Genomic DNA, 24,617 nt, shown 5'->3' with positions numbered 1-24,617 from the left:
AAAACAAAGTCAGTTGTAAGTCATGTCATCATCTCCCTGATGCCATGGTCCTCTTCGAGAACAAAGAACAAACAACAACGACAATAAGATGGAGGATGAGTTGGAGTGGGGAGAGATTGGAGGCAAGGAGGTCAGTTAGGAGGCCATTGCAACAGTCCAGGTAAGAGGTAATGAGGGTGATGTTCAGAAGAGTGGAAAAAAGTATTCTTTTTTGTCAGAGTCCTTTATGTTAAGACATAAAGAGGACAAAAAGCCAATAAGACTTGGCAACTGATTGAAAATGAAGAGTGAGGGAGAGTGAGGAGTGTAGGACGGCAGCAAGCTTGTGATCCTGGGTGACCAGGGAGATGGTGGTACCCTCAACAATAATAGGGAATTTGAGGAGAAGGGTAGCTGGGGGTGTGGCAGGGAGGTAATGAATTCTCCTCTGGACATGTTAAATTTTGGACACCCATGGGACATCTGGTTAGAAATGTCCAGTAGGCAATTGGTGATGCAGGTATAGAACTCAGGAGAAAGAGAGGCTAGGAGCAGATCTAGAGATCTGGGAGTCCTTTGCATAGATATGCTTACTGATCTCATGGGAGCTGCTAATGTCACCAAGTGAGAAAGCATAGAGAGAAAAGAAAAGAGGGCCCAGGACAGAACCTTGAAGCAAACCTATGGTTCAAATATGTAAGCAATGCTCTGTAAACAATTGCATATTGTTGAGAAAATGAGTGACATCATTTCACATCCCTTCATAAAGCAAATTATTCTGTAAGAGGTATGCAGGATGGATGCAGAGAGTGGAGACTATTGCAAGAGGCAGGTGGGAGATGATGAGGACCTGCCCTAGTGTGGATGAGTGATGCTTAGGAAGTCTGTCAACAGGACTAGTCAACAGGTCACATAGGAAAGGTGAGGGAGAAAAAAGAATTGTAGGTAACTACAGGATCACAGACATGAGAGACAGGTCATACTCCACTAGAATTCGACTCAATTTAACAAGCATTTATTAATTATATGTCAAATACTGGGGATACAAAGGCAAAAATAAAAATAGTTCCTGCCCTTATGGAGCTTATATTCTGATGGGGAAGATGTAGGTGGGGAGAATACAACATGAATAAAATTAAATACATACAAAGACTCTACCAAAGTAAATGCAAGGTAATTTCACGTGCACAAACTAAGAGGGATCAAGATAGGCCTTGTATAGATACCAGAGCAGAATCTTAAAAGGAGCCAAGAATTCCAAGTGGGGAAGAAGGAGAGCATTTCAGGCGTGAGACACAGTCTATGCAAATGGCTTTGAGATGGGATCACAAGTCCTATTGGAGAAAGGAATTGTGTCTTAATTAAATTTTATATCTAACTGAATTGAATACAGATGCCTAAAAATGCTTGTTGAATTGAGTTAATCCTTTTGAAAATAGAATTATGTGAATATCTTTTCTTCTTTTATTTTTAATTTATGGAATACAACAAGCATTTCCATGACATAGTGTAATAAAAAAGATGATTGCACATAAAACTACAAATCTACTATGCTTCCTTTAAAATATACAACAAAATTATCATGTAAATTGCTTTTTGTTTCTTCCCTCCCTGCCTCCCTGCCCTAGAGATGGCTACCAAAGGACACAAATAGTTGTATGTATATATGTATATATATATATATATACATATACATATATATATGCATGTGTGTAAAATTATTCTAAACACACTTCTATTTATCAGTTCCGTCTTTGGATGCAGAGAGCATCTTTCTTCGCATGTCTTCCATAGTTAATTTGGTCATTTAGGATAGTCAAAATAACCCACTCACTTTCTTAAAACAATATTGTTGGGGCACCTAGATAGCACAGTAGATAGAGCTCTGGCCTTGGAGTCAGGAGGACCTGAGTTCAAATCCGGCCTCAGATACCTGACACTTACTAGCTCTGTTACCCTGGGCAAGTCACTTAACCCCAATTGCCTCACCAAAAAATAATATTGCCATTACTGTATACAGTATTCTCTTGGTTCTGCTCATTTCATTCTTCTTTATTTCATGCAAGCCTTTCCATGTTTATCTAAGATCATCAAGTTTATCATTGCTTATAGCACAATAGTATTTCATCACAATCACATACCAAAACTTGTTGAGCCATTCCCCATTTGACAGGCATCCCTGCCACCAAAAGAGAGCTGCTATAGATATTTTAGAGCATCTAGGTTCTTTTCCTTTTTCCCTAATCATCTTTGGAAATAGAGCTAGTAGTGGTATTGCTGGGTCAAAGGGTATAGGCAGTTTAATAACTCTTTGGGCATAATTCCAGATTGCTCTCCAAAATGGCTGGATCTGTCGTGAATATTCTTAAACCCTGTAGAAGGTGCATGATTGTTGGAAAGGGCTGCTGAAAACCAGCCCATCGCTGTAACGCGGACACCTGAAAGCTTCCAAGACAATAAGGAGCACGAAAGTATATCTCATAGACTCAGAGCTGCAAAGGACCTTCAAGCTTATGAAGTTTGGCTCCCTCATTTTATAGATGAAGAAACAGGTCTAGAGAGGGTTAGTGACTTGCCCAGAGTCACATAATTAGTAAATATCTGAGGCAGGATCTGAACCCAGGTGCCCGGGGGTGGGGAGTGTTTGAAAACAAAGGGAAAGTTGTCTGGGCTATCATGGTTGAAGACCTGGACAAATAAGGTTGGATCATCTCAGAATTATTGGGACAAGATGTCAGCATGACACAAAGGACCTTTTGAGCAATGCTCACTGGAATTTTGAGAAGAGAACAATCCTGTAAATCAGAATTCTTTTCTGAAGATTTCATGCACTACCCATTATCAGACAAGTTCTCTGTTTCTCCATGAAATATTGATGATGGTGATAGCTGATATTTACATAATGCTTTCAAATTTGCAAAACACTTTGGATACATTATGCCCTTTGATCCTGATGACATTCTTGTGAGGTGGGTGCTATTATTACGGATGGGGAAACTAAGGAAACTAAGTGATTCCCCCCCACCCCATCAGCCTAAGTCTAGAAACTATTGAATAGGTACATGTATGAGTATATGAATGAATGGGAAGGGGGATATGAATGAATCTCTGTGTGTATGAGTATAGCTACTGAGATTAATGAAGCTTAATTGACAGACTCTTGATTAAGGGCTTCCTAATTAAGATTCTTATAAGCTAACAAATCTTTGAAAATTAGGATTCCATGCCTGCTGCTCTTTCCTAATAGCTAGCTCCCTCCTCTGGTTCCTTATATTTGTTGGCACAATCATAGCTTGGGTGGCGTTGCTGATTTAATAAGTTAACCTCTATGGACCTCAGTTTCCTCATTTGTAAAATGAAGAAGTTAAGCTACGTGACCTCTTGGGTCCTTTCCTATCCTTATATCTTATGTCCTCTGTTCTTGCCCTCTTTTACACATGTGCATACATACATGCAAACATATATGTACACATAGTATTGGACCCTAGGTCCAATGCTCTATGTCCTGTGACACCTAGGTAGTAATATTAGTGACTAACATGTATATAGCATTTCTTTATAGCATTTGCTGATTTCTAAGGTATACATGCTCACACTGAAAATATAACACTCAGCTCTTGGAAGCAAGTTTGAGCAGGCTCCAGCATACTTCCGCTCATAACCTTCTATTCCTGAGGGTTGGAAAGTGGCTTAATCTGGACCATAGGTATTAGAGGTATTTGTTATTTCACGTGAGGGAACTAGGTGGCATACATAATACATAGAGAGATGGATTTGGAGTCATGAAGATCTGAGTTTGAATCCTACCTTCGACACTTAACTAGCTGTGTGTCCTGGGTGCAAGTTACTTAAGTTCTGTTCACCTCAGTTTCCCCCTCTGTAAAACACAGTTGAAATCATATTCACAAAGGACTTTGCAAACCTTAAAGCACCATATAAATGCTAGCTATTATTATTAATATATTTGTCTGCTATTTGTACTATTTTAAGTAAATTGTCCCTTTTCCACCCCTTTTGTCATGTGATTAATATGGGTCGGTTATTGAGAAAGTGAACCAAGAGGGAAAATAGGGGCTTAGAGCAATCATCAGTATAGATGGTGAACCCAAATAGGTTTTAAGATCTGTAAGTAGCTAGGGGTACTACACAGGTTTAAATCTTTCAAAAATAGTTTTTGCAGTCACCTTTTTCCTCCTTCTGGAATCCTCAACAGCTCAGGGTCCCTGAAAGTCTTAGCTTTACCCTTGGCTTACTCTCTGTCTTGTTCAGTTCTCGTGAAGGAATATTCGATAACCACTTATTAAGGCTGGTTCTGCCTTTTTCTACAGCTTAGCTTCCCCCCTCCCCTTTTGTTGTATGTTAGTGTATGTGTGTGTGTGCGCGCTTTGACCCATATCACCAGTGGCCATGAGGCCTCAATGGCAGTTACTGTCTTTCCCAGAGTCCATCTGCATCACATCAGCCCTTTCCCTCAGTCAGAAGCAGTTTCCTTCTTGTTTCAAAATCTTGACTCCCCTTTTGGATCACCCCCTAGTAGAACCGGGACAAAGGAATTGCTCCTTCTGCATTTTAAAATCAGACCCCCTGTGAGTTGCTATCAATAGGAGACCTTGAACCTGCATTGCAGCAAATGCATTGTGATGCGTCACAAAATGAATACTCACATGCCATGGTGAACAGAGTTTTCTGACACTGATAAAAAGCCATACTGAAGTCTCTCTCTTCTAGTTGTGTCCAAAACAGCTATCTGGTACCTGGTTCTACCCACTAAGTTTTTATTTCCTATTTAGAGCTCACCTGTGGAATAGAGATAACTGACTGACCTCTCCTGGACCCAATGAATGATCATGCAGGGGTCCAACCTTGTCACCCCCAGAGCTAAACCTTAGAGGAAGTTTAAGGATTCTAGGAGCTGTAGGTGAAGAGGAAATATATTCTATCCATGCCCTCTCCTGGGTGCTAACTTTGATTAGAGGGGAAAATGGAGAGACCAGGAAGTGGGTGGGATGCCTGAGGGTGGGTAGAGAGGAGTCACAACCAAGGGTCTAAAATAGGAGTTTTTAACCTGGGGTCCATTACCTTGTTTTAAAAAAAATATTTCAATTAACTGTATTTCATTATAATTGGTTTCTTTTGTAATCCTACATATCTTATGGAGTTAAAAATATTATTCTGAGAAGGGTTCACCAAACACCCCATGACTTAAAAAAGGTTAAGAATCTCTAGACTAAATCTCTGGACTCCGGCACAAAGGTCTGGCTAGAAGCACGAGAGGACACATTTCAGAAATTTTCCTGGGGCAACCCTGCATGGTTGGCTAGCATTGGATTGCTAAGAAGTAATCGGAAGTGATGTTTTCTATTACCACTCTGAGAAGAGGAGGCATAAATTCTGAGCAAGTAAGAGTCATTCATTCTACAGATTCCTCGAACTTCTGTTTTAAGAACCAGATTTGGCATATCTGATCCTCACAGGACTGCCCTTCTGTGGGGTCAAAGGTCAGGTAGGCAGATGGGGAAAAAAGCAGCCGAAGAGGAAAAAAGACCTTCAGGAGCCAAGCTCAGCATCTATCAGGACTTGGAGGTATATCCAGAGAACTCCCAGTCAGCTGTTTAGATCCATGTGAGTTAGAAAAGAATGTGAAGTGAAACTGGGTCACCCATTTGGGCAGTCACTAGGGCAAATCAGCCCAGACTTCCCTCACTCTTCCTCACCCACCTCCAACTTCCTGGAGAGGCTCCAGAATTCTGCCCCCTCCTCAGTGATCACCATCTTCCTTACTATTACCCATTCTGATGAGAATTTCCCTGGGGCTTAACGGACCTCCATGGGAGAATGATAGGAACCAAGAGAAATAACTGTAATACCGGCAATGTAATGTAGAATGTAAGAACCAGATATAAAGACCCTCTGATAAAGACCCACTAGGTAGGAACTGGCTGAACTTCTAGGTCTGTGACTCTTTCTAGTTTCAAATAACACCTCTATGTAGGGGACCACCCTTACCCAAGCAGTAAGAGTACCTTAGTAGAACATCACAGAGAGCAAACAACCCCTTGTCCTAGGACCAATGATTAGATTATAAAGAGTTGAGAAGTTTAGTGGAACAGTGGGAATAAACAAATTTTTTTTTCCTAAGAATTTGGCAGTGAAATGGAAGAGAGATATGGGATGATAGCTTGGTTTCCTCATTTGTAAAATAAGGTTGTTGGACTAAAGGCTCTCCAAGGTCCTGCAAGAGTATCTTATGAGTCTAATGACTAGGAAATGTTAGGATATTACCAAGTAAGGCTATGGAATTTCCTTATCAGAGAGTCTGACCCATTAGAATGAATGTATCTTGAGAGCAGAGGCTGGTTTTTGTTTTTGTTTTTGTTTTGCCTTTCTTTGTAACCCTAGGGCTTAGCACAGTGCCTGATACATAGTAGGCCCTTAATAAATGATCCTAATCTGCTATCCTTCCATCTCTCCCTCTACTTCACTTCTCCTTAACCCAATCTTTGCTCTTCCCATGACCTTCAGTCTCTCTACCCACTGCCCCTCTCGGTTTTCTTAATCAATCTCCTCTACTCTGGCTCTACTTGCGTCTGTCTTCACATTTTCATCTTATAGTTGATCTATTCCACTATATATTATCCTTTGCCCTTGAACCCCTTGGCCCCTGTTCCTTCCACTGTTTACCTCCTGCCGATCTTCAGACCTATGTCAACACCATTGTTCACCTTCTCCACTCTTACTTCTATGATGCTGAATGCCACTCACCTGTACTGACTGGGTCCGCTGCAAATTTATATTCTCTAATCTTGGCTGGAGGCTTATTCCTCCATGACAATCCCTTTATTCTTTCCTGGTTGTTTCTCTATTACAATCCCTGAGTGACTGTTACAAACCTTCTCCTTTTTCTTTGTGTTCCTTTTGTCTTCCCTACCCCTTGCCTCACTACCCCAACATATGACTTCACTTCCTATCTTGCTGGAGAAAAATGGAAGCTATTCATCATGAACTCTGTCATCTACCATACTCCACACGTAAGATGCTTTTATATTTCCACCTACCATCGCCTTTGCTCCATACTTCTGACTGGGACTAATTGTCCCACTTATGTTTATGACCCTATACTCTCACACCTCCCCTAAGAACTTGATACATCCCTTCAATCTTCTCCATTTTATTTAATCCTTTCTTGTTGTCTGTGAATGTACATGAGTCCCCTCCAGGTGTGTGCTGGTTAATATTTAACAATTGGATCTCCCAGGAAAAAATAAGTATATATGACATACCTTTGAGTTTAATCACATTATTAACGTTTTCTCTGACATTTTCTTAAGTCTTAACAATAGAATAAGTTAAGCCCTGATTTTCAATAAATCTATTAATAAACACTTATTAAGCACCTACTATGTGCAAGATTCTATGCTAAGCATTTAAAGAGTGAGGGGACCTATTCAACTTTATTTCCCATGACACATTCTTTCTGCACTACCATTGCCCCAGTCACCCAGGCTCACAACCTAGGTGTCATCCTTAATTCTTCACTCTCAACACCACCTCTATTCTGTTGCTGGTGCTATCAATTCCCTCTTCAAAACATCTCTCATATATGCCTGCTTTTCTCCTCTGACCCTGCTACCCACCCTGGCGTATGTCCTTAAACCTGAACTATTACACTTGCCTTTTGGCTGGTCTTCCTGTCTTCTCTCTCCCCACTCCAGTCCATCCTCCACAAAGCTACCACAGTGACTTTCCCAAAGCATAGGACTGACCACGTGACTCTGCCCCCTATTCCATAAAGTCCGTTGGTTTCCTATTACCTCCAAATCAAATATAAAATCTTCTGTTTGGGTTTTAAAAGCCCTCTATAACATGATCTTCTCCTAACTTTTCAGTCTTCTTATACCTTACTCCCTTAAACATACTCTACAGTCCGATGCCACTGGCCTCCTTTCTGTTCCTCACACAAGATACTCCATCTCCCAACTCTGGGCATTTCCATTGGCTGTCCTTCATGCTTAGAATTCTCTCCCACTTCATCTTCTCTTCCTGGCTGCTCTGGTTTCCTTCAAGTCTCACCTAAAATCCCATCTTCTGCAAAAAGCGTTTCTCTAACTCCCTTAAAGCTAGCACCTACTCTCTGATATTCTGCCCAATTTATCCTCCTTCTATCCTGTTTGTTTCTATGTTGTCTCCCTCATTAGCCTGTGAACTTCTCAAGGGCTGGGGATATTTTTACCTTTCTTTGCTTCCCCAGCACTCAGCACTGTGGCTGCTACATAGTAGGTGTTTACTAAATGCTTGTTGACTAGTCAGGACTGTCTCTTCAATCCTCCAAAACCAGAGAGAGTGAGAGGCTGATGACTTTGCACAGCTCTGCTTCGCTTAAATCCAATTCATATGCAAGTCAAGCCATCACCCTCCTGATATCATTGGTCCTCTTCAAGAACGAAGGATAAACAACAATAACAAGGCACATAGTAGGTGTTATATAAATGATTATTCCCTTCCCTTATTTTACAGATGGGGAAACTGAAGCTTGAGAGGTTAAGTGACTTGTCTGCCATTTAGAACGAAGGATGAACAACAACAATGAATCCTACGCTCTAAGACTTTGCTCATGCCATCCCCTCAACTGAAATGCTTTTCCCTCTTTTTTTTCCACCTGCCTAATTGAAATCCCAGCTTTATCTTTCAAGTTTGCTTCCTTGAAGCCTTTTTTAGTTTCTCTGTCCCATACTGAGCTCTCTCTTTCTTGAACTCCCTTCTAGGCTAGAGTTGGTGAACCAGTTTAGCACTTTGTTGTTCTCAGACGGTTCCGTGTTTATGTGATTTCTCTCTTCCACCTAGATCTCTGAGGGCCAGAAGTACTTAGTCCTCTGCATCCATCTAGGGTCTGGCAGGGTTTCTGAACTCATGGTGGGTGTTCACTAGGGACTTATGAATCAATTGAGATAGAAGCCCAAGTGCTCTTCTGGCCCTTATCCTTTCACTAGGAGCCCATCATTGAAGAGACATACAGAAGAAAAGGATGTCAGATCAGCTTTTATTAAAACAAATACATAAGTCAATGCCTTCCTCCTTGCTAAAAAAAAAAAAACTATCAAGGGGAAGCCTCACAGAGTGTCTAATTCAAGAAAAAACAATTCATAAAACCAGAGACAGAAAGGGAAAAAGAGAAACTCCCCAAATCAAAAGAGCATCAAGAGATAAAGAGGAATTGTAACACCTAAGAGTTGCATTTGAAGCCAGAAATGACTAGTTCTTTCTTTATTTGGTTAGGCTCATAAGCCCTGTCTTTGGACCCTACCTCACTTATGCAGACCCCCTTAGGCACTTAGGCTAAAAACGTATTGGGAGTGGTGGGTGGGCAGAAATGCAGAGGATGTCTTTCCTCTCTGAATACCAGAGTCCAGTTTTGGAAGTCCTCGTCCACCTGGTTTGGTGACCACCCCCAAAGGATGGCCTAAGTAGGCAGATCTGTGCAGCAACAAGACGACTTCTTCCATAGACCACCCTGGATCAAACAAATAGGTGCTTTAGGAGAAAGAATAGAACTTCCATATCCCCAGTCCTGGCCCCTTCCAACGGGAGTACAGGAAATCCTTGTTACTGCTGTCCTCAAACCAAACTTCTTCAGGGAGATCACAGAACTGGATGCCTCCACACAGCTGGTGATCTAGTACTTCCCATGGGCACCAACTTGAAAGTCTTCTGGAGAAATAAGATGGAGGATGCAGAGTGGACCTTTCCAGTGTGTTTCCTCCACCTCTCACCCCCACCCCCACCTCCTGCCAACCTCTCTTTTTGGTTCATAGCAATAGGATTTGGATCTATCTCTGAGAACTATGATGCCCCTTTGGAATTTGTTTTCATAAAGATGTGGAGAGACACCGCTGGCGATCAGTATCCCAAAGAAGGATCACTGGTGGAACTATGATTCCCCATATGCATTCCTATTGACATGACCTTTGGTTCTTGGAGAGGATGGGGCATGTGAAGCAGTCTAGAGTAGGGAGAAGAAAGAAGAGCCTCTAACAACTGATTGAGATGCAAAGAAAGTTGGAATGTGGGTGGTTTCCAACATTCAAGTAAAGTCAATTTGCTCAGTAAACTAGTGCAGAGGCAGGCACACTGGTAGAATGAACATATCCCTGGGTAGGCAACATAACCAAGAAAGTATTTCCTTCTGATATCACAAAGTCAGGCATTGGTGTAGAGGCACTTGCAAAAGTGAAGCTATTGGCCAAGATTAAGGGCCCAAGAGCCTGTTTTTAAGTCAGGAAGAGGAAAGGGAGACACCAAGACAATATGTGGGCCCTAACTTCTACCCAAAAGGGCAGCCTTGGGAAGACAGCACCTTGGTAAACCTGACTGATCAAAGCTGGCCAGGCCCACGCTATGGGCTGGGATCTATATGGGATCTATATATGGATCTCACAGACCAACTTCAGTGGGAATAAGTAACGCTGAGAAAACTTAGAAGACTCAGTGGGTCCAGGCATTTCACCAAGACTTGCCAAGGTGGTACTTGTAAAGCTGTGGTAAGCATGGGGATGAGTGGGCTAGCTGAGGTTCTGAAGGCTGCTCTGGGCCCTCTTGCATGTTCTTAGCAAAGCGGGCAAACAGCATGCCCTTTGTCTGGTGGCATAAATCAAAATCTTGGAATCCTGAATGATTTTGCAAAGTATCCCATCCCACAATTGCTCCCCAGCCCCAATCTGCCCCACTTCAGGCCTCTTGAAATGTCCTTACTGTGTACCTTCAGTGTGTGTGAAGATAAGGAGGGAGCTCCTTTGATGGCCCCCCGCCACACGTATGGCGCCCAACTTCCCCCCTTGCTCTATATTGCCCCATTTCTGGAGAAAGGAGCAAGGTTATTATGATCAGAGCTGCCTCAAAAAAACAAACAAACAAACAAACAAACCAGCAGGGCAGCCAGGAGAGGACACTGAGGACCCCTACCTAATGCACAGGCTCAACATGGACATACATCCCTATTCCCAGCCCTCCCCCTCCCCCCACACCCCCTGCCACCATCCTGAGCACGATCACACCGACAGGTCGTCTGACCTGGCCTTGCTGCTAGCCTTGCTCAGGCGGCGCTTATCACTGTGGTAACTATGGGGGAGGCGGTGGGCGTTGGAAACCCCATTAGCCACCTCGGGCTCCTCGGCGTATTGCATGTGCAGAAAAGCCCTCCCTGCGGCCTCCTCCCGGCCCTGGACTTGCTCGGTTGCCAAGTTGTCTGTATTCTGCCGGGAGGCAATGTTATTGCTGAAATGGCTGCTGTAGAACTTCCCACTGGAGCCGCCCTCTACACACTCATTAAAGTCTGGGGGTGGCGTGCAATTCTGGACCACCTCGGGCCGAGGAGGAGGCAGGATGGCCTCCACCCTGCCAGGGCAAGCCTGGGTGAAGTGGCGCTTGGCTTTCTTCCAGCCCAGATGGTAGAGTTCAGCCAGACTGAGGCAGAGGGACAGACCCCCCACAGCCAGCATGAATACGATGAAAACGTTCTTCTCCGTGGGCCGGGACACGTAGCAGTTGACAGGGTGGGGGCAGGGTTTCCGGCGGCAGATGTGCAGGGTTTCCAGGAAGATGCCATAGAGGAAATACTGGCCCACGATGAAAGCCACCTCCATGGCGGTGCGGATGAGGATGCTGCAGATATAGGTATTGAGCAGGGTACCCTGAAGGATGATCCTTCCGCTCAGCTCCTCCCGGCAGGACAGCTCAGCCTTGGCTGCCTGGTACTCGTAGGTGTCTGTGCCCTTGGACTCCTTGGCCCTCTCCGCCTCCCTCACCTTTCGCTTCTCCTCCATGCGTACCGTATGCATTGCGTGGCCCATGTATACCAGGGAAGGCGTGGAGACGAAGATAATTTGCAGCACCCAGTATCGGATGTGGGAGATGGGGAAGGCTTGGTCGTAGCAGACGTTTTCACAGCCAGGCTGCAACGTGTCGCACTGGAAGTCGGCTTTCTCGTCCCCCCAAGAGGACTCTGCTGCTGTGCCCAGCACTAGCATGCGGAAGATGAAAAGGACAGTCAGCCAGACTTTGCCGACCACTGTGGAATGTTTGTGGACCTCTTCCAGGAACTCCCCGAGGAAGCTCCAGTCACCCATCTCTCCTCAGGCTGCAAGGAGGAGCACCGGCACCTCTGTGGACGAGAGAGAAAAGAAAGGACCGATCTGTGAGAGCCAGGATATGTTCAGAATATGCTTGAATGAGTCATTATCATTAAGACTCAAAATCGTGACTTATTTATCATTAACGCTGCTTCTATTTCAATAATTAACACCACTCAAGTCCCATTCTCATGCCTCATTGTAGAATGAAGGTGATAGTGGATTTCCAAAGGTCATACCAACGGTGGGCAAACTGGAAAGACTTCAAGTTGGAAAGGCTTCAAGTATGGGCCTGGTGATAGACATCCTGTTTATCATTTGAGGACTAGTTCAGTTAGCTGAGTTCAGAGAGACTTGTTTCTAGAAGCTTAGATAGAGAGGTGATGACATTTTTGAGTCACAGGAGTTCTCAAAACCCTCGATGAAGGTGTAGACCAGTCAAGATTCGCATCACTGGAGAGTGTACTCTCACCAACGAAATCATGGATCCTTGAAGGAAGATGATGAAAGCAACAAAAAGTGGGGAAGCCAGACAGCTCTCTACCTGGTGGTGGAGAATACCTCAGAGGATGGGACGATTTGGGTGGATAATGGACCCAGATTCTAGGAAGATGAACAGTAATATTTATATAGCACTTTAAGGTTTTCAAGTGCCATATATGTACACATATATGTTTATATGCATATATGTATGCATGTATTTGTGTGTAGATTATATATGTATAAAATTTACCCCATAGGGTTGTTGTGAAGGATCAAAAGATATATCTCTCTATATATCTATATGCATATATACACACAATATACATATACATACATACATATATGCACATATAAACACATCATACATAATGTGTGTATATTGTGTGTATGCATATAAATATGTATCAAGTGAGAGATATATCCTTTGACCCCTGACAACAATCCTGTGAAGTAAATGCTATGATTATCCCCATTTTGCAGATGAGGAAACTGAGGCTGAGAGAGTTGAAGTGACTTGCCTGTCATCACACAGCTAGAAGTGTCTGAGACAGGATCTGAATTCAGGTCTTTTTGACTTCCCGTATCCAACACTCCCAATTACATCACCTCTTTGCCCCAAAAGCATCAAGAGTTTTGGCTGCCGTGGGTGAGAGAAGGGAAGGAGCAATGACAGACGTGCCCCGGATGTTGCAGGGGAGATATAGGGAATGTTGGACCATGGCCTCAGGAATGATGCTGATTGATTTGATGGTTGAGAGAGTAGTCTGGGAGGGATCACTGAGGAAATTTTTAAAATGTAGTTTTCCCATCAAAAGTGTACCCTGGTTGTATGTTGGAAAAAACCTAAAGAGGGAGCATGGAAGGTATTGGGAGTGAGGTCAGAGTGTAGTCGAGTCAGTCAGTCAGTCAACAAACATTTATTTAGCGTTTACTCATGCCAGGTCCTGTGCTGTGAGTGCAGCTGGTTTCCTGTTTGGAACGGATGTGAGAGTGAGTGTTTTAATGGGCAGTAAAACAAGTGCAGAAAATGGAAAGCTGGTTACACCTTGGATCCCAGTGTATGTATAGGGATAGGGCTGTGATTTGGAACCTAGTTCCTCTCCCCGCCTCATTCTCCATTTCCTCACCCTCCAGCACATCCACATACAATGCATACCAGCCCAGAGCAGAGTTAGCTAGGACAACAGGATTCTATCTTGTGCCATAGAATCTCAACTGGGAATTTCAGAATTCTGTGGGATTTGTTTCTACAAATATTAAGTGCCTGCTATATACAGAACACTGCGCTAAGCACCGAATTACATAAAACTCAAACTTTTTCACCCACATACAACCTGGCAGATAAGGTAGAAGGTGTTATAGATGCTCTCCAACAAAAAGCTTAGTCTGAATGAAGCAATGAACAGAGCCCAGTGCTGGCAAGTCAGTTGAGAGAGCTGTGGGTCTCTGCCTATCAGCTCTGCCTGAAGGCTTACTAACTGCACATCAGGAGTGACTGTGAAGGATGTGGGGAACACAATTATTTGTAGTACCTGAAAGCTGCCTCTTCCTCTGGATTTGAATTTGTGGTATTGCACACCTCGGGAATCATCAAGTCCTATTTGCTCATTTTGACAAATGGGGAAACAGATGCTGTGCGTATAGTGGCTTGCCCAAGGCTTCCTCACGCAAAGATAAGAACTGAAAAGATAAGCTTCCCTACCACCATGGGCACAATACTAAGCTGATTTTTCAAACTTGTCTGAACCCACACCTGTTAAGTGCACCCCAACAGAGGTCCTATGCTGATCAAAGGGGCAAGTCTACCCTGGCTCCTCAGATTGGAATTTAGCTCTCCCAATCCCCTACTTCTACCAGCCCAGTGATCTTTCCACCGTGTCACATCTAAGAGTAGAGAACGATTATTTCCAATTTTTCCTGCATTTTGCTTTGTTTGTATATAGCTGACTATTCCTCTGGATTTGAATTTATGAATTCACCTTGCACCTTGGGGATCATCAAATCCTATTTGCCTGGCACATAGCTGTTGTTGTTCAGTTGTTTTTCAGTCATGTTCTACTCACTTCATGACTCCATTTGGGGTTTTCTGGGCAAAGATACTAGAGTGGTTTGCCATTTCCTTCTCCAGCTCATTTTACTCATGAGGAAACTGAGGCAAACAGGGTGAAGTGACTTGCCCAGGGTTCCACAGCTAGGAAGGGCCTGAGGACAGATTTGAACTCATGAAGATGAATCTTCCTGACTCCAGGCCCAACACTCTATGTCACTGGCACATAGTAGGACTTAATAAATGGTTATTGACTGATTATTCTCACTTCCTCTGACATGCTAAGCAAGCTGAATTAATTCCTCCTCATATTTTCCAAGTTATCTCATATCTATCCCAACATCATGAAGGAGCCTTTCTTTGGCAAGACAGTATAACCAGGAACCCTTGGTTTAACACTTACTTGTATTTACAAGTGGCAACCTTGACTTTCCCATTATTTCAATGACCACATAAAGTGGTTTCACCACCCCACCCTTGTTGTTGCAGTCTCTTCCTCCCCTTCCTCCCCAAACTGGAGACATCATTGGACATTGTAGGTACAGGAGCATAATGTTTGCGAAGTCTGAAGAGACAGAAACTGGCATCAGGAGGCCCGGATTAATTTCTTGGCTCTGCTATTAACTATAAATACTTATACCTTGGGAATACCTCCCTTCGCTGTTTCTTCTTCAATTTCCTCAGGTAAAGATAGAACCAATAATAGTGGGTCATCCCTCAAATACTTATATGCATTTCTAATTCTCAAAGTGCTTTGAAATTCTTTCTGAATTCCTGCGAGGCAGGAATTAACGTTATTAACATAGGAGTTCCTCACTTTAAGTAAACCAAATATCTGCCCATGTGGATTCCTATAAAAGATAAATTAAGGGGTGCTTTGCTTAATAAGATTCTACTGCACAAATATAAAACCACTTTTATCATTGCAAATGTTTTCATCTCTCTGGTCCCAGGGGATCCTCACAACTCTGAGACAGAGAGTGAAGTTTACGCCAACTCACAAATCCACAAAGGCCACAGAACCAGTGATTTGTCCAAGAGTCCCACAACTAGTGTTTGTTGTCCTCCCCCATCCTCCCACATCATTGGAATCCTTATCCAGTATTCATGCCACTAATTCATGACTGTCTCCTCCCTCCTCCCTCCCATCCCCGACCTGGACCCCTTTCCAGAGGGAGTCTGCTTTATAAGAGTTCCTAATAAGATTCCTCAAACTATCTAACTCCATGATTGTTTTTCATTTGGTTAGTTTTTACTTTGGAATAAAGGAAGGCAAAAAACATTCATTAAGCACCTACTATATACCAGTCACTGTGCTAAGTATTGGACAAATATCTCTCTTGATCTATACAACAACCCTAGAAGGTAGGTCCTAGGTAGTACAGTGCTATCCACTGAGCCTAAAGTCAGGAAGACCTGATTTCAAGTTCAGTCTGAGGCATTTACTAGCTGTGTGACCCTGGGCAAATCACTTACCCTCTGTTTGCCTCAGTTTTCTTATCTGTAAAATGGGGATGATAATAGCACCTACCTCCTGGGGTTATTGTGAGGATAAAATGAGATAATATTCGTTAAGCACTTAGCACATAGCAGGCACTATATAAGTGTTAGATATTATTATTATCGTTATTTTAATTGTTGAGAAAACTGAGGCAGCAGATGTTACATGATGAGATTTGAACTCAGATCTTGCTACTCTGACTACAAGCCCAGCACTGTCTCCACTACGCCACCTAGAGGCCTTCTAAGAAAGCAGAAGGTGGATCTTTAGTTAAACTGATGTAGGGAATTCTTACTGTGGAAATTTTCCCCTCTAATGCAAAGCAATAGCTGCTTATAATTTAGTGTTAGAGAACTGCCTGGGGGACTGAATGGCTAAGTAACTTGCTAATGTTTACACTGACAGATTGGTCAAGCAGAGGACTTGAACCCAGATTTTCCTGATACCAAAGTCCACTTCCTGCACACTATGCCTCGCAGGTATACTTATAGAATAGGATTCACCACCTTCTAAGAGTTTATTGCTTAAAGAAAAACAAAATGAGATTGACTCCATTTGCCAGATGGGTGGACTGAGGATCAGGAAAATCAAATTGGTTTCTCATGGGTCATGCATTCACTTAGTAGGAGAACTTGGAAAAGAACAACAACAACAAGAGAAGAAATCATAGGATGCAAGAACACTGGATTCAAAACTGCAAGGAATCTCTTCAGAAATCACTTTGTCAGAGACTCATGAATTGACAGCAGGAAGGGACCTTCTGGGTCATCAGTTCTGACCTCTTCCTTTTATTCCTCATGAATAAACGGAGGCCTAGAAATGTGAAACAGCTTGTCCAGTGTCAGAAAGAGAGGAGAAGAAAGCCGAGCCAGGATTCTACCCCTAGTTTTGACTCCCAATCCCATTTTCCCCCCTATGCCCCACTCCTTTCTTCTGCTTGCTGAGCAAAGCTGTCATTAGGGAGAATTTCAAAGCCATTAGACTCTACTGGGGACAAAGAGAGGGTGGCTTACCGTCAGACCCCAGTGGTCCACAGAGAGTTCAGGAAAATCGCTTCCAAAGCTGATTGACTGAACTGCTTTCTGTTCAATAGGAGGTGGTCCATTATTTTTACAGCATTTGAGCTGAAAAGAGCCTTTTGCAGGGATAAGAATCGTTCTGCCTGAAGCAGCAGCCTATGCCTATCGCTTTTTTTCAACCTGTTATAATTGTCTATAAATACCGTATCCTCTCCACCTCAGAAGCAGCCTTTTCCCCATCACATCCAGGTAAAATGGCCAGCTGCTTCCGCCACTGGCCTCAGCACCAGCTACTGGATGGGCTGGTAGCTCCAGCTACCAGCAGGGAGATGATTGTGGCAGGAGTGGAGTGTGAACTACTCCAGCATTTGAAAAGTAGCATCGTAGGGCTTAATCATTTAATAATAACTTGGAATCCTAGAGACAGAGTCGGTCTTTCTGCTTCACATCTCTGCCCTCCTCAGCTGCCAAAATGATTTTCCTAAAGTCTGACCACGTCACTCCCCTACTCAATAAACTTCTCTGGCTCTCTCTTCCCTCTCATATTAAATATCTGTTTGGTACTTAAAGTCATTCATGACCTCACCCAACCCACTTTTCCTCACTTGTTACACATTATTTTTTTTAATTTTTTTTTTTGTTTGTTCTTTGCTAGGCAATGGGGTTGAGTCACTTGCCCAGGGTCACATAGCCAATTAAGTGTTACGTGTCTGAGGCTGGATTTGAACTCAGGTCTTCCTAACTCCAGGGCCGATGCTCTATCCACTGTGCCACCTAGCTGCCCCACTTGTTATACATTATTCCCCTTTACAAAGAACTATGGTCCAACCCCACTGGTTCTCTTGTAACTCTTCATACATGGCAGTCCATCTCCTGGACTTGTGCCTTTCCACTGGCTCTGTCCCTCCAATGTACTCTCTCCTTACCTCTGCTGTTCAGTTTACCAAACTTCCTTTGAGCTCAAGCACCATTTTCCACATAAAACTTTTCCTGATTCCTTGAGTTGCTAATGCATACACCCAAACAATGACTTTGCATTTTTTTAATCTAACTGTAACGGGGTGGAGATGGAGGTGGAGAGACTGACAAATGAGGTTCCAGTCCTGGGAGGCTGCACACAAGGATGATGCTATCAACCATTTGCAAAGGCATTTTACAAATATTATCTCATTTGACTCCCCCACAGCAACCCTGGGAGGTAGGTGCTATTATTTTGCTATTATTTGACCCCCCCAGTTTACAGATAAGGAAACTGAAGCAGAGAGAGGTTAAGTGGCCTGCCCAGTCTCACAGCTATTAAGTATTTGAAGCTAGATTTGAATTCAGATCTTCCTGACTCAGGTCCAATGCTCTATCCCATTGTGACATCTAAGTAATAATAATGACAATAATACTAACAGTAACATTTATATAGCGCTTACTATGTGCCAGGCACTGTTCTAAGTGCTTTGTAAGTATTACCTCATTTGATCCTTGCAACCACCCTGGGAAGTAGGTACTGTATCTATTATATCTATATCTATGTATCTATGTATCTAATCGTCATTTTATAGAGGAGAAAACAGAGGCAAACAGGGGTTAAGTGACTTGCCCAGGGTCACACAGCTAATAAGGGTCTGAGGATGGATTTGAACTCATGTCTTCCTGACTCCTCTTTATTAAAACAACAATAACAACAACAACCTTTGCTTCTTACCAGTGGGTCTTGGGCCAAGACCTAAGACATTAATGTGCTGTATTTAAAAGGATATTGGGGGGCAGCTAGGTGATGCAGTGAATAGAGCACCGGCCCTGGATTCAGGAGGACCTGAGTTCAAATCCAGCCTCAGACACATAACACTCACTAGCTGTGTGACCCTGGGCAAGTCACTTAACCTCATTGCCTAGTCAAAACAACAAAAACAAACAAACAAACAAAAACAAAAACAAAAAACAAAAATAAAAGGATATTGGGAGCCAGGATAGAACTGGATTCTATTGGAATTTGGTCTCAGATGCTTGATAGGTAGGTGACAATGGGCAAATTATTTAACCCCTCTCAATCTGGGTTTCCTAAATTGTAGATAAGGGATAAGAAGACCTTTCGTATTCATGCAGCCCCTCACTGGGCTGCTGCTGCACACTCAAAGGGCTCATGGGAAACGTCAAGTGGTAGATAGACGTCAGCTGGCTGTCATTAGCGGGATCCTGCCTGTTCGGCTCAGCTTCCCCGCGGAGCGATGCTTTGCTTTTTAAAAAGCACGACCTCCCCCAACTCTTCCACAGCAGAGCTCGTCTGGGCTCCCAGACCCCAGACGCTCCTGTGGACTTTCTTGCTCTCGGACATTGGTCAACTAATTAATGTCCCTAACCCAGGAGTGGATAATGGCTTCAAATAGTATCTCCCCTGGGGTTATTTGCATTTTAATAGAGGATTCTTGAATAATAACAATAATGCTAATAGCTCGGCACTTTTTAAAATGATTTCCTGAGAACAGACCTGTGAGATGAGCAGTGCAAATATTATTATCCCCACTTTACCTCCGGCCATCAGCACCCCACTGCCTGGATAGGCATCTCAAACTTACCATGTCCAAAATGGCACTTGTTACATATGCCCCTGAAACCGTTCTCCATCTAAACTCTCCTATTTCTCCTACCACTATCCTTCTATTCATCCACATTCTCAACCTTGGGGGTCTCATTGGATTTTCCCTCTCTCTGGACCCCGGGTGATAGGAAGGATCACAAATTTGGAGCCAGGAGGGACTTTAAAGTTCACAGAATCTAACTCTCTCATTTAACATATGAGGATAGAATGAGATTCAGAAACATTAAGTGATTTACCCAAAGGCACACAGCTAGTAAAGGATCTGAGACGAGATTCAAACCCAGGTCTTCAAAGTCTTGTGGATTCTACCTCCACAACATCCCTCACAGCCTATTAAGATGCACAAAGTGCTTTCCCTAAAACAACCTCATAAAATAGTTAATCCAAATATTGTTACCTCCACTGCATATATGAAGAAACTGAGGCTGAGAAGTTGTAACTAGGCGGTAGATTACTGAACTGAGTGGTGGAACTGAGATTTAAGTCTGGACCCCAAAGGGCAACTAGGTGGCCCAGTGGATAGAGCACCCGGAGGACCTGGAGTCAGAAAGACTCATCTTCCTGAGTTCAAATCCAGCCTCAGACACTTAGTAGCTGTGTGACCCTGGGCAAGTCACTTACCCCTGTTTGCCTTGGTTTCCTCAACTGTAAAATGAGCTAGAGAAGGAAATGGCAAACCACTCCATTATCTTCGCCAAGAAAACTTTGACATGACTGAAAGACTCCTGATTTTTTGCTACATCCTGGAGTTATACATCTTTAGTGATGGAATTTCAGGCAAAGTGATGAAGAGACAACTGGGTAAGGTATGTAACTCACTCATAGCAATCTATGTGGGCCTCGACTGCCCATTCGCTATTCACACCACTGACTGCCTGGGTCTCCTTACCACTCATAGGGGTGGGGTACAAATCCAAGCAAGCAAGCCAGTGCCTACCTTCAGGAAGCTTACATTTTAATGGAAGAAATAGCATCTAAAGGGGAGCTAGAAGGGGATTTAGGGAAGAGGAAGGGTAATGGGGAAATCACAAAGGAATCTGGAGAGAATCCAGGCTTGAGTGGGGTGAAGCATAGCTGGGCCCTTTCCTAAAATGGTGGTCCTCGGGAGGAAATCATCAATAAGTAGGGGAAAGGTGCAGGGAAGCAATAAGACTGATGAAGAAGAAGGAGGGTTTCAGAAACAATACAGGCCTGAGTGAAGTGCTGGGGCCCTTCCTAAAATAATGGGGAAGGGAGAATTCCTTGGAATATTTCAGTGTCACTGGCCCTTCTAGTCCAAATTTCCTTTGCAGTTGCTATTCCAGGCCCACCTTGAGCTACTGAGGGCCAGGCTTGATAGTGGTCCCTCTTTGGTGCTCGGACAGATTCTTAGCTGCACTTGAGGGCTGGGCTGGGAGGAGAGGGGGAAGGGTCATGAAATTTCTCCCTACCAGCTGTCGGAGGGCTTTGTCCTGCTTAGCCTGCTGCAGAGAGTAGAGATAAGAGCCCTCAAGATTTGCAGAACCAAGAGAAAATGCTCCCCTCTAGCTAGAAGCCCTACTTTGTCAGCAGACTGCTGGCTTCCCAGCCCCCAGGCAATAGCCAAAGCTCCTCTGAGAAAGACCAGCTCCAGAAGCCCAACAGAAATCCCATAGAAAGGTAAAGGTAGAGAGGGAAAATCCAGTGAGACCCCCAAGGTTGAGAATGTGGATGAATAGAAGGATAGTGGTAGGAGAAATAGGAGAGTTTAGATGGAGAACGGTTTCAGGGGCATATGTAAGAAGAGCCATTTTGGACATGGTAAGTTTGAGATGCCTATTCAGGCAGTGGGGTGCTGATGGCCGGAGGTAAAGTGGGGATAATAATATTTGCACTGCTCATCTCACAGGTCTGTTCTCAGGAAATCATTTTAAGGCAGCTAGAGGAACAAAGGCTGTATCTGCAGGCCTTGTGACCTGGAAGTGGCAAAGCCTGGAAGAATTCCCAGATAAAACTTCTCCTGGCAAGTTCATCATCTGAAACACAGAGCTTCCCAGGGAGGATGGGAAACAGCATTTAGGAGAATCATGGGAGATGAGAAGTCTGTGCGCGGAGGGAGTCTGCTGCTGATAGCCTTTACCCGCACCTGAAAACACAGGGGCCCAGAAAGAATCAACCCAAATGATGGGAAAGATGGAGTGGATGATGGCAGATGTTACCATAAATAGCCGTCAAAGAAGTGGATGAAGAGTGTCAAACAAACCTGGGTTCAAGTCCTGTCCCTGACGCATGCTTCCTGTATGCCTGTCAAAGACTTATCCTCTCCAGGACATCCTCTAGGCCTGACACAAGGGTCAGCAAAGTAAGGGCAGCCTACTGCAGGGCAGCTAGATGGTGCAGTAGGTAGAGTGCCAGCTCTGGAGTCAGGAAGAGTCTTCCTATGTTCAAATCTGACCTCAGACCCTTACTAGCTGTATGACCCTGGGCAAGTCACCTAACCCTGTTTGCCTCAGTTTCCTCATATGTAAAATGAGCTGGAGAAGGAAATAGCAAACCACTCCAGTATTTGCCAAGAAAACCCTAAAGGAGGTCAAGGAGACACAAACAAACTGAACAACAACTACATGGTGAAATTTAAAAGCAATAGACCTTGGTTTGAGTTCAAATTCACTTGCTAAGTATGTGACTTTTAAAAAGTAGCTCCAACTTTCTGAGCCGCAATCATCTGTAAAATGGGCAATAACAATCTCTTCAATGCCTCCTCTCCCATTCTCCCCCCCCCCCGCATTGTTGCAAAGATCAAATTAAATAAGGCAGTACAGTGAAAGAATACTAGGTTTGAAGAAAACCTGGCTTTGAATACTGGCTTTGCCATTTACTGCCCATGGAATCTGGGGCAAGAATCTTAACCTGTCTGACCCTCAGTGTTCTTTTTTGGAAAATAAGGAGGTTGTATTAGATGAGCTCTATGGGTCCTTCTAGGTCTATTATCCTGATACAGATGCAAAATGTTTTGTTACTGTCATATACTACAGTAGATAAATTTAGCCTGTTATTAATTTTATTATCATTATTAGAAGAGTACAGGGAAGGCTTCCATGCATTCATTACCTGAAATTGAAATTTTATTATTAGAGCTTTATTATTTGGGTTTAAGGTAATACCCTTCGGTGGTTTAATGGAAAGCTCACTTGGATAGAGACCACATGAGTCAGGAGACCATGCGTCTTGTCTCCGTTGGGTCCCTAAACTAGCTGTATGATGTTGAGCAAGTAACTAAGCTCCCAGTGAGAAACTTCCATTATCAATGAAATTGAAGGTCCAGACAAAAGAAGACATAGAATGATGTTCCATTGTTAACCCCGGAAGGGACCTATGTGGATTCTAGTCTTATCCCTTCTTACTTGAGAGTTGAGAAACCAGTGGCCCAAGGGTGTCAAGTTACTTGCTTAATATCACTATGTTAAATACTTTACAAATATTATCTCACTGTACCCTCACAACAGCCCTGGGAGGTAGATACTGTTATTATCCCTGTTTTACAGTTGAGGAAACTGAGGTAGACAGAGGTAAATGATTTGCCCAGAGTCATACATGTAGTAAAGTATCTGAAGCCAGATTTGAATTCAGCTCTTCCTGACTTAGGGGCAGCTAAGTGGAGCAGTGGATAGAGTCCTGGGCCTGAAGTAAGGAAGACTCATCTTCCTGAGTTCAAAGCCAGTCTCAGACACTTCTTAGCTGTGCGACCTTGGGTAAGTCACTTAACCCTGTTTGCCTCAGTTTCCTCATCTGTAAAATTAGCTGGAAAGAGAACTGGCAAGCCACTCCAGTAGCTTTGCCAAGAAAACCCCAAATGGGGTCATAAAGAGTCGGACATGACTGAAACAACTTCCCAACCCCGGGCCCAGTTATCCATGGCACCACCAATTTCCAGGAAACTGATGCTCACAGCCCTGCCTTAGACGGATAGCAAATAACAGAACTGGGATTTGAACTCAGATTCTCTAAATAACTGTTCTTTTCACTGTACCACACAGTCACTTGGACAGAGTAGAGATTTAATAAGTGTTTTCATATCAGTCTGAAGGAAAATCTCTACTGCTCTGCCTAAGATGCCTGTACTTAGCCCTGTTCCAAGAGTATGCTGGTAAATGTTTAATAACCACCTCTCCAGGAAAATAATGTACAAAAATGACTTCCAAGTTTAATCAACACTACTAACATTTTCTTCCCTGCTTTCTATGTTGTTTTTTTGATGAGGCAATTGGGGTTAAGTGACTTGCCCAGTCACACAGCTAGTGAGTGTTATGTGTCTGATGCCAAATTTGAACTCAGGTCCTCCTGACTCCAGGGCCAGTGCTCTATCCACTGTACCACCTAGCTGCCCCTTCACTACTTTCTTAAGTCTAGACAATCAACAAAACAATAAATAAACTCTGATTTATAGCATTTGCCAATTTCCAAGGTGTAAATAAATTGAACAATGTCTCAGGCTCCAGCACAGCCCTATCCCCATTCTGTTAGACACTTGTATAAATGATATGAGTTAAAGCATAGATAGCAGGTTTTTTAAATTAAACAATGGCACAAAGCTAGACAGGATTGTTTAAACAATGGATCCCAAAAGTTCTTGACAAGCTAGAGATTGGCCAAATCAAATCAAGTAAAATTTCAAAGGAAAAAAAGGTAAAGACCCATACTTTGGGAAAAAAAAAACTACTACTATATAATAGACATAAAATCAGGAAACGCTTACGTGAGAAAGCTCTGAGGGTTTTAAAATTCAGGGATTAACTGGGTTCTGGGGAGAATTTGATTTCTTGTGTAATTGACATTTTAGCGAACCACTAGGAACTTTAATTGAAGAAAGAAAAGAAAGAAAGAAAGAAAGAAAGAAAGAAAGAAAGAAAGAAAGAAA

General features: G+C 43.3%; 1 protein-coding gene across 4 annotated transcripts in view; it reads right to left on the bottom strand.

Moving 5' to 3' along the window:
* Window positions 1-9,083: 9,083 nt before the first annotated feature.
* Window positions 9,084-24,617, bottom strand: part of LOC114043144 (gap junction alpha-5 protein-like) — a 34,832-nt gene continuing 19,298 nt past the window's right edge. For all 4 annotated transcript variants that reach the window (XM_027862111.1, XM_027862110.1, XM_027862113.1 and 1 more), the window contains one exon: window positions 9,084-12,133. In XM_027862111.1, coding sequence (XP_027717912.1) covers window positions 11,022-12,098 — 1,077 coding nt within the window. In that variant the 5' untranslated portion in view covers window positions 12,099-12,133 and the 3' untranslated portion in view covers window positions 9,084-11,021. The remainder of the gene's footprint in view (window positions 12,134-24,617) is intronic.

The sequence above is a fragment of the Vombatus ursinus genome, unplaced genomic scaffold (assembly GCF_900497805.2).
Source record: "Vombatus ursinus unplaced genomic scaffold, bare-nosed wombat genome assembly UNPS02014768.1, whole genome shotgun sequence".
Lineage (NCBI taxonomy): Eukaryota > Metazoa > Chordata > Mammalia > Diprotodontia > Vombatidae > Vombatus > Vombatus ursinus.
The sequence above is the reverse complement of the archived record's forward strand: the minus strand, read 5'-3'. Positions and strand labels throughout refer to the sequence as shown.